Source organism: Columba livia, chromosome 5 (genome assembly GCF_036013475.1).
Source record: "Columba livia isolate bColLiv1 breed racing homer chromosome 5, bColLiv1.pat.W.v2, whole genome shotgun sequence".
In the NCBI taxonomy this organism is placed as follows: Eukaryota; Metazoa; Chordata; class Aves; order Columbiformes; family Columbidae; genus Columba; species Columba livia.
In genome coordinates this window covers 16,606,873-16,617,850 of record NC_088606.1, presented here as the reverse complement: position 1 = coordinate 16,617,850, position 10,978 = coordinate 16,606,873, and the positions used below count along the sequence as shown (strand labels likewise).

Here is a 10,978-nt window from a genome sequence, read left to right as displayed (position 1 = left end):
TGCCACACCTGAGTCGGGCAATATGTTTATTGGGTGTATCTACTTTGTCAGTTGTAAAAGGACAGCACTTGAAATATCTACAATTTTCTAGACCCTCAATGTACATTTTCCACAAATCTAGGCTGACAGTATGAATATGTAGTTGCCATCCAAATACCTCACTTGTCCATCCATCTACATGCTCGTTCTGACCACCAACGGATACATGTGTGAGGAGTCAGCTACTTGCATGGGCTAAGTCTGTTGTATTGGCAATATGTTGTTCAAAGTGTTCAGGTGCAAGAACAGATTTGCTCTTCCTGCTCTGTTTTGAACTGCAAGAAATTCAGGAAGATTTGTTGCTAGATTAATGTTAAAAATGATATAAGGTTTCTGGTGGAGAAAGGAGATTTCTTTCTCTCTTGAAGACAGCTTTTCACATTGCCAGTACGGTCTCCATTAGAAGCTTCAGTCTCCTCTGACCCTGCTTTGTTGATCCAACTCTTCCTATCTCTTGTTTACTTACTTATGGTAAATTATAACAACTTCTGCTTTGTTTTCAAGGGTGTTGTTAATAATTTTATCTGCTATTCTGGCTGACAACCACCTATTAAGCCAGAGTCTTCCATTGTAATACAAATGTCTCTCTCTGAATGCTGGCAAATCTTAGGTCTTTCAGTCAAGTAAAAAAGGCATTCTTTGCTAGCTGAATTTCAAACATTTTTCTTGCTTCCTCTTATACAAGTGTCATGGTCAATACCAATATTTTATAATAGCATAGAATGAAAACTCTTGCTAAAAAGGAACCATATACTAAGCTGGTACAAATGGAAATGAATCATGTCATGCATTTTTGCATCTTCTTTAATCATTAACAGCAAGCAGAATTCATGTCACTTCAGCTAGTAACTGCTGGGTTAACTATTTTTCCTATGAAGAGTGTACTGTTTGTATCTCTGTCAAAAATCAGCATGAGGAAGGGACGGTTGAATTCAATGGTGGGAGGAAGAGACATTGTCACTATTTCAGCAGCAGTTGCTGCTGCTGCCTCAGTACCTGTCTCGTCAACATCCAGAGCAGCCTTATGAACAACCTAGGAAAAAAAAAAAACAAACAGACAGTCATTATGGGCAGACAATAGCCACCTGAGAGATTAGTCAGATCCCTTTTAAAGCAGCCTTGCTTTGGAGGATCTTCTTGCTGAGAAGTGAGTATGGCAGCAGAGATGTGAGCTGTGTTGTAATCATGGCTGCTTTAAATGAGGACCTGGACAGAGCCACAGAAATCTCCTAAAAAAAGAAAAAAAAAAGTCCCAGACTAGTTTTCCTTTATCCTGAAGACTGGATGAGGGATGGAGGCTTGTCTGCACCCCTGAAACAGGCTGTGGTGTGCTCAGGACCATTAGCAGCTCCCTTTGAGGAGCTAGGGGTTGATGTTCCTCTCATGTTCCAGATACCCCCCAAGAGATCTTGGCCAATACAGTCTCCAAAAAAACAGATGTGCAGCAAACTAGTCTGATCTCTTGTAAGCTCACAGGCTGAGGCCCGGGTGAGCCCAGGTACAGGCAAAGTAGGAAGCTGAGAGCTGTACTTAGCTGGTGTTTCAGGGTGCTACCACAGAGTGGTTTTTGTGCATGTTCTTGAAAGAAGGGAAAAGGCTGACAGCCACAGACTTACTTTAGAAACCTTCAGCTCCGGGGCACCGGTGATACCTGAGAGATCTGCCTGGTCAGTGAACACATCCACAATTCCCATCTTCCTAAGGGTATTTGTTATTTCATAGCTCCCAGAAATAGAAAATTTGGGGAAGTAGAGGCTCATCAGGCTGTTAGGTAGAAGAAAAACACAGAAGATGCTGAGAAAGATCTGTCACCAAGATGAATAATGGTGAGAAAGCCATGTACTTCTCGTGACTGTCAAACCCCAGGGAGCTGGACCAGCCCTGACTGTACAAAAAGCACTAAAACAATTCCTGGAGCTTCTCATGGTGATCACAGAATCATAGAATCATAGATAGTGATACAGGCACTATAATTCATAATAATAATAAAATAATGGAAATATCTAGCTGGCGTTTTGCTTCAGCAAACCTGAGAGCAATCCACAAAAGAGGACAGTAATGAGAGCCCCTCTTTACGGCCAGAGAAGATGAAGTGCGGAGGTGACAGTCCATGTCCCTCAAGAAGGTAGAGACCTGAAGTGGGGCACAGACAGAGTCTGCTAGGGGAGAACTGTGGCAAACCCCAGCATTTCAAAGCAAAAGAGTGTTCTTCGCATAGCTGTGGCATTTGGCATGGCTCCAGGGAAGGTCTGTGCCTGGCTGCCTGCACCTTCGGACACCGTGTCCTCTAATTTTCTTCCTCCCATGGGCTGCTCATGATTGAGTTTGCCTTTGTGGTCAGCTCCTGCTTACTACGAGTTCTACTGGATTTATCTTCATGCACTGTCTAGGGATCCTTGGAGCCTCCGAGTCACCCACTGCAGTGATTACCCTTTAGGTAGCTCAAGTCTTTTGCTATGTCAGCAAGAGATAGCTTCAGTTAAACAGCAAAATGGACAGGATCCAAACCCCACTGCTGGTACCTTTATGTGATACTGCCCAGTGTGTTAAAAGATGATGGGAACAAGTATATTAGCACAGGCATCAACATAATAGTAGAACTGAAGTTGCCATTTGGTTCTCACAGCCTCTCCCATGAAGCACTTATTCCTATGCTCATCTTGAAGGAACTTGCAAAAAGAATTCATTTAGATAAGGATTTTCCTGATTTTGCAGCTGAGAATTATACATTTTTATTTTTTCATATTTGAGGTATCACATAATTATCTCCTATCCAATTTGCTACCCATTACGTTTTTATTGAGTGTGCTGGCATTTCTATAATGATGCACCAAGAATCATGGGTGTGAACTGCATGGACTTATTAGTTGTGAATCAGGGCAGAGCTTGGCAAATTAGGCACATATTAACTTGATATTACTCATCTGCTAATGCTAAGATCTCTTCCCTCTTAGACAAACAAGGTTGTAAAACGCGTTAGCTGATGTTAGTGTCAATGGTAGGAGCTAACAGAACCTCATTAGTTTTTTATAGTTTCAAAAACAAAATGCCAGGAAATCAGGACACCCACAATTAATCACTAGCCTGTTCTAACAACCACTGTGTGCTGTGATGGTTCTTGCAAGGAAGATATTTGTGTAGGACATATTACGTATGTATGCATTACTACAAACTGTTTAAGTTATGGTTTATTTAAGGTTTAGACTTGTCTGAGTCATAGTGTGTTAATGACATATGAGAGGTAAAACACATTAGCTGAAAACTCAGTATAGGAGATTTGCCTTATAATTGCCACCTTCCCACTCAGTTAATGGACTGTTTTAGAAATGCCAATCTAGGTTTGCTATTTGGGACTTCTGGGAACCCATCAGGATGGCCTCCACTCTGCTGGGGGGAGAGGCAAGTCACTCAGGCATCAACAAGAAAATAGTTAAATACCAACCAGCTGCAAGGTTTTTACAGCTAGGGCACACAAGCCAAAAATAACCTACTTGGTTCCCAGAATCATCAAGTTCATAGTGTTTGCATTCCAAAAAATGAAAAAAAGACTATAAATCTAGGTGTCACTGCAGCTGACTGTCAGAAGATTACCTTTGGAAAAGACGGTCTGACCACTCCTGGATGGTTTCCTTAACCAGAGTTTGCTCTAAGTGCTTCATTTTTCCTTTTGCTGGCAGAACCAGAAATGCAGTAGCACTCCCATTATAATGAAGCCGTACCACCGTGCATGACAGCTCCTCATCAAAATAGAAGTCAAATCTGCCCGTCTGGTACATCATAGGGACTTTCACAGTAGTTTCAGCATCCACAAAGAACTCCCTTACTTCAGTGTGCTCTGGTTCAAAAGGTTGTTCCCAGTTGCCTGATACAGAGAATGAGAATGCATCTGAGTATTCCGTGTCCCATCTGATCATAAATTGAACTTTATATAAACAATAATAACATTCATCTATTCCTCCATTTGTTAAATTCAAAAATTTCAAACATAACATCCTAAAATGTGTATCACAGCAAGGCAAGAATCTTTTACCTGGCCAAAAGAGTGAACTAGATTTCAATTTAACTTTATTTTTCAGATGCCAATGAATTAATTAGGCATTTTCTTTGTTCCTACCATTAATTTTCTGTTTAGGTGATCTAAGTGGCCTTTCTGTAAGTTGTTATTTAAGGGCTTACTTGGCATCATCTATGTACTCATATACTGTATGTGTTTCATTTCTATTTACTTTAATCATAAGCCTCAATTTGTAGATAAAATTAATGTAGGATCTCATATCTGAGTTCTGTTGTGTCAGGCTTAAGAGCACATCTAACCCACACCAGAAATACACTGTGCTTCCACTTTGCTCCTTAAAACATCCTGTCTTGTTCATTACTAGCTTCTTCCATATATAAATACGTTAGTGTGTATACATAAAGGACTCTGATAGTTAAAAAAAAAAAAGACTATGTAGTAAATTAGGCCATTTAATCATGCATACCTTTAAAGAGAGCCATTAAAACATGTGTTATTTTAGGACTGTATAAATGTAGGAGTAGCTACATTTATACAGTCCTAAAATTACATTTGGCCCTTTGAAGGCAACCATGAGGCTGATGTGGCCCCTGGTGAAAATGAGTGTGACACCCCTGCATGAAAAGGATTAGGTCATGCATGTGTCTCAGCACCTTCACTGAAAATTAGAAGAACGTGGGGCAATCGGAGTTACGGCTAAACCTACGAAAGTAAGCTGAGGCTGCATGGGAGGCTGCAGCTTGGAGCAGAGCTCCCCAGGCTGCCACAGAGAGAACCAAGCCTGTGTGGCCTCCCTGTGCCGAGCAGGGTCCTGCTACATCCCCACCACCTCCAATATGCTATTAGGGGTTCTTCTGGTCCAACAAAGAACATTTGAAATTTCCCCCAGTGCAATTTCCAAATGAGGTAGCTGACATTAGATCAGTTGATAAGAAGGAATACTGACTGGGAATCCTGGAGGACTTACCTTTAAAGAAAACAAAGCTAGCCAGAAGCATTACAGCCTGTGGATCAAGGTCCTTGACCAAATTAGTAATTTTCCCATGTGTTTTCCTCTCTATATAATCATTGATCTGCTTCTCAGCCTCCCTGGGATTGTTGAAGTCTGTGGTAAAAGCCTCCAGCTGATACAGAGCTTTGGCATCATCTACAAACTTTTGTAGAGGTTTCAGCTTCTCTTTTAGAAAGATGGCATTCCCCATGTTGAGATGGACCCCGTTCTCAGGATGGCTCAGCATGTGAATAAGGTTGTGAAAGCCTTCATGTATCTCTTTCTCCTGAATGTCTGTAAGGTTGAAGGTGAGTCCTTCCAAGATCTGAGTCTGAGTGGTTGATCTAGCCCCTAGGGCCAGCATTGCAAATGCAGTGGAGATGCTTACAGGAGAGAAGAAAATGTTCTTATTAGGTGCCTCCAGTGTAACCTCTTTAAAAAATTGAAATGCAAAGTCAGCATTGTTTGGTACTAGTTTGAGGCAAGCATCCGCTTCACCTCTGTGATGCATGTGGTGTTTATGTTCATTTGAATCATGTCCATTGCGGTGGTTGGGTGGGAGCTGGCCATGGGCAAGAGCTTGAAGCCCGGCCAGTAGCAAACTTATGTAGAAAGTAGTCTTCATCTTCTTGCATTAAAATCCTACGGAGAAAAAGGAGAAACTATTACTAAGGTAAGTAAATTGATTAAGTAGAAAGTCATTCCCACTGAATAAGGAATCTTATGACTTTCTTTTTTGCTCAGTTTCCATATTCTCCAGCTCTTGACAGATTTTTTTTGAAAAATTTTCCCAGGCCTCCTGGCAAGTCTCTGCGAACTCATTCTGCCATTCTCACCCAGAATACCTCTAAAGGCAAAACTCAGCATGTATTAGCTGAAAGCACAACACCTTCAGCAGGCTAGAGAACGGGGAGCATAGCCTGTTGGAAAACACACCATGGCTGATCACTGGAGGGTTGCAATATGACTCTGCTTTTGACAATAATGGTCTAGGAATTCCTTGAAAGTACATCACAGAAATCTGCATGTTTTGTGAGTAAAGGAAGACAGAGAAAATTCATGTATGGGGGCAGCAATCAGTTGCTACCAACAAATAGAATTTGAGCAAACAGGCATAAAAGAGATCTTTAAATAAACTTTTAATCAGATTGATAAGGTACCCAACTGCAGGAGGGGAAAAATGGTAGTGGTTGTTTTTCAGTAGCAAATTGAAAGTAGCAAACTGTCTCTAAGGAAGAGATGCTCTTTCTTTCTGAATAAAAATGATGTAACACTTTAAATAAGAATGTGAAGTAATGTATTGCCTCTTAATAGACAAACCAAACCATTGGGGTAAGTTTATTTTCAGCACAGCAGAGGTCAATGTCTTTAACAAAAAACAAGGCCTTATTTTTATCAGATGCTGGACTGGTCAAAGGGCAACACATTTATCTTAAACTGTTACACTTGGCTGTGGTATCTACATTCCTTTGCAGAGCTGACACTCTGCACTGTGTAAGCTCTTACAAAGGGACTTTGGAAATGTGGATGTGAATGTCTCAGTGCGCTGCATTTCTGAGGAGAAATCTAGGGCAAAGAAACAATAAAAGAGTTGCAAAGGATTTGTGGAGATAATGAGCTAGGTTTGCTAAAACTTGTGCAAGGGAAAGCATATTAAACCAATTGCACCTTTCTGTACCGACATGATTCAACTTGAGAGACTGTCGTCAGAGAGTGCTATGCTCATGGTCCTGCTTTCTCCATAACATCAAAGGGAGCAATTTGTATTAGTAGTTGAATACCCAGTTACAGCTAGACCTGCATAGGAATGACGAAACATTTTTGAACTATAATGAAATATTCGAACATTTATGTGTTTCATGTAAGTATTTCTAAAAAGCAGGACTGTTTGCAATAGCACCTACTGTGTTATTGACAAATGGAAGAACCATAAGGGTTCTTGGTAACTACATTTTCAATTACTGTGCACAGTAGTTCTGAATTACAGTTTGGCCTCCTCCTCTGATTTTGACATTGAAATGATACTTCTCCATATATCTGGCTGCTTGTAACTCAACATGAGAGCTCCCATTCTGAATATTTAAAACCAGCTATCAGTGAGCCAATGTATTAGTCAGACTTTGAAAAGAAATCAGCTCCTAAAGAAAAGCACCACAGCTAAGCCTGATCTATTTCCACATATCCAGCAGGCCGACTCAGAAGCTGCCTCTGGATAAATTATTAACTGTGAACTGTTTACTCAGCTGCAGTCATAATTTATTAAGAATAACATGAATATCAAGGAATGAAACATTTCATTTTAAACATAAGTTACCACCTGTTCCCTATCTTATCACATGTAATATTTATTACAAAACACAGCAGATAGATGGACTTTTCTATATACACATTGAACTGCCAATTTCTACATATTTGGAATGCAAAGTAGACATGGAATTTAACTGACCTGGCCTCAAAATTACAGCTAATGGACATAGCATGGTTTTGCTGTAAGGGTTCTGTAAAATATTGGTTACAGTTTTCTAAAGTTTTGCTCTATGTAGTTATGACATGTTCGCATTTTGTGTTTAATTTATGTACTTTCATGGAATTAATTTCATTTTATTACAGCTCTGAATTCACAGATAATTAAGTACAATCTGCACATGAATCATCCATCTGTTACTCAGTACTGGCCAATCACAAACAGCCAAGACTCATGAGTCAGCCCTCACAAAAATCTTGATAATGGTTGATTTTAAAAATCATAAGATTATAGAAGACTCAGAAGCTGCAGTTTGTAGAGGTCTCTTTTGCTGTTTAAATCTTGAAGATAAAAGAAGCCTACTCTATCAGGCCCTATCTCTGAAATTGAAAGATACTTTTATGATAGAATCTGCATTCTGTAAGCCTTTAAAATATGGTAATTCTTACTTTCTTATTTCATATTTACTATTCTATTTGATATTATTATGGCTTCTAGGTTAGCAAGTGATCGGTCAGTAATAAACTGACAACAGACACCCTTTCAGTATGCAGCAGAAGATGCAGATTCTCATATAATCTAAATGACTGAGGGATTTTTCTACCAAGAATACTTGCTAACAATTTATTAAAAAGCAAAGAGCTGAGAACCTGTGCTAAAAAGTTCTTAGGGAATTAGCCCTGCTATTTGATGGAACTAATCTTGCAGGAAGTTTTCTGTCTTAAGACCTTGACTCATATAATAATAAAAACAGTTTGTCCATAAACATGAAGTAGAAGTAAAAAGCTCTTCAGTTTTAATTCCAAATCTACATTGACTTGTTGAACAGCCTGGAAGGAAACCCATTTACCTTTCTGCCTCTTTTCTTCTCTTTGGCTATGTTACACAGTGATAATATATTTAAGATATTCAATAAAAGATTGCTTCCATTAAGAGCTTTCAATCCAACCAGACCACGGCACAAGAGCATGCCAACACCTGGAGGACAGTGTTCCTTTAAGCAATTTATTTGTAATAGATTTGGTGATAACATTTCTTGAATATATTACCTCTTCCCAATCACACATTCTTCCCTACCATGCAACCGAGAATGGCAGTACTTATTTTGGGTAGTATATCCTAGAAAGAAATGGAGAAAACTGGGATTAGCTGAAGTTATCTTAGAATAATTCCACCAGAATATCTGGAGGTAAACTGGACTAAGTTTTCTCACTGCCAGAGCTTGCTTCTTTGTGGACATATCTAATTTGTCCACTTTAGGGCTGATTTTTATCTCTGTGATTTGGACAGACAATTCTAAAGACAATATTCTGCCTTTAGAGTCCCATGTAATAGTCCAGGAGATTAATATTCATCCCATGCTACTCCCATAAGGAGTCTCACCAATAGCTTCATTTTAGACAACATGAAAATCTGCAGTGATCAAAAGCATATGCAGGCATGAGATAGAAAAGCTGTTTGCTCACCAGATGGTGCTGCTTCCCTCCTGATTGTTTCTAAATGAGGAAATCTGAGAAATCTGTTTCCTAAAAGCTGCACTATGCAGGCACCAGGTGCATCAAGACATGGCTTCACTACCATCACTGGTGCCTGCTGAACTGATTTCAGCTACTCAGGGCCACATAAAAAAAATCACCCAAGCACACAAGAAAACAATGGAAGAAAGACTTGTCTAATCACATCTGTGTGTGAGAAAACAACCTCAGAATCCTAGTGTCCTGGACCACCTACTCAGAGGAGCACTCACATGTGCTTTCCTGGCTGGCCTGAAAGCTCTCCGTGTACTTCATTGTATGTGCCTGCACATGCTCAGGGGCTTTTCCTGACTGATCAGATAGACATTTACTTCTCTTATGATTTACAGTTTTGATGTCTCTATGCCTGAGGCTCCTGAGAAGATTGCAACCACAAGCCATGGGCATTAGATTCTGCAGAGAATACAACCACTGTATTTCACTAAAAATAATACCTTTTGCAGACTAAACACAGAAGCCAATATATGTGATTGTTCACAGAGCTGTTCCCAGGGCCATCTTATCTTCCATGAAACGGCTTAGCACTGGAGAGCTCAGGCAGGGAGTGCACCCTCCAAGAGTGGCATCACCCACTTCTAGGCCTCCTTTTCTACCTGGAAACAGGTGAACATGAGCTCTCACTCTTCTACCAGATCACCATCAGTATTTGCTGTGGAACCTGAGTTACTGCACACACTGAGGCCACACACTGAGCACCACTGAGGCCAGAGGATAAAAAAGAAGGTGAAAAAGAACCAGTGCAGTGATTAGGGAACTCCACCAGGACAGAGGAGATTTTCTTCTCTCTGCAAAGCAGCAGTAGTGCCAAGAACAGATCAGACCAAGTTCCCTGTTCCTACTTTCCACTGTGTACCTGACCACTGCTCAGTCTCTGGCTCCATGAACATGTTGGTGTCACTGTGATCTTAACTGCCCTGAGCTCTCCTTTCTTCTCAACGATTCTGTAATCTGATAATTACAGCAATAGTAAGATGTCTCATGTAAAAGGGAAGCAGACCTTAGACAGCCTATTCCCTAAGCAAAGGTATTTCTTGTGGACCTTGAATATAAAAATCAGCAGAATTACTTGAAAAGAATCACCAGTGCATTAAAATGAAGCTCTAAGCATCCATCACCAGGCTTTTAATAGAGCAGAGTCTATTTCCTGTAGTAGGAGGAACACCTGGGAAAAAACCCACTTGGGATTTGCTGCCTCCAGAGACCACCAACCAGACACCCTACTTGGCTTTTAGAGTCTTACTCCTCCTGTCAGCCACCTGATAACATGCAGGCAAGTCCATGCCTAAATTGTTATGCCTATGTTCTTTATATTCAGCTGACCCAGTAAAAGCCTCTTTATCACTGGAACAATTGCTAAGACAGATTTCAATATGAGATACAACCCTAGGAAAGACTTAAAATCAATTGCATGCAACAAGAGGATAGATTTTTGAAGTCTTTATAAGCAACAAAAAATCACTACTTACAGCAGCTTCCAAAGATCCTGCTGTCTTCACTAGGACTACCCTGCAGCTCCCCCTCTTATTTATACTGTTAAATAGCATTATGAAAGCAAAGCGTCTGCTAGAAAACATTAACCAGGGCAGACAAGTGTTATTACTTTAGGAATGGTACAGAGTAAACAGTTAAGACAATTTTTTTGGGGAGGCACCTGATTTTTGCTGTATATGCATGGCAGAACCCTGCCATTGCTTGCAACAGTTCTAAGAGTCCTCTTGCATTTCTGTAGATCCTCCTGCTGGGAATTCAACAAATACTTCATATGCATCATTAACTTCTGTAAACTGCATGAATTCATAGAGTAGAAGTACTGAAATGAGTAAAATTAAACAGATTTATAATACTTGATAAGAGCCTAAGGAAAAGAGAGCTGGATGCATGTTGCAGCCAGATCTCATCTTAGCATTTGCCGCTTCCACACCTGACTTTTAATG

At 40.2% G+C, this 10,978-nt stretch overlaps 1 protein-coding gene across 2 annotated transcripts; it reads right to left on the bottom strand.

The window, feature by feature from the left end:
• Nucleotides 1-825: 825 nt before the first annotated feature.
• On the bottom strand, nt 826-10,662 carry LOC102091752 (alpha-1-antiproteinase 2). Of its 2 annotated transcripts, XM_013368234.3 has the most exons (6): nt 10,511-10,554; nt 8,559-8,628; nt 5,022-5,687; nt 3,631-3,901; nt 1,656-1,803; nt 826-1,072 (listed from the first exon to the last, which is right to left on the bottom strand). In XM_013368234.3, exons 3-6 carry the CDS (start codon nt 5,668-5,670, stop codon nt 878-880), a joined length of 1,263 nt encoding a protein of 420 aa, XP_013223688.1. In that variant the 5' UTR covers nt 5,671-5,687; nt 8,559-8,628; nt 10,511-10,554; the 3' UTR covers nt 826-877. The 2 variants fall into 2 exon arrangements, with proteins under 2 accessions (XP_013223688.1, XP_005506178.1); XM_005506121.3 differs by lacking the exon at nt 8,559-8,628 and having other exon boundaries at nt 10,511-10,662.
• Nucleotides 10,663-10,978: the final 316 nt, after the last annotated feature.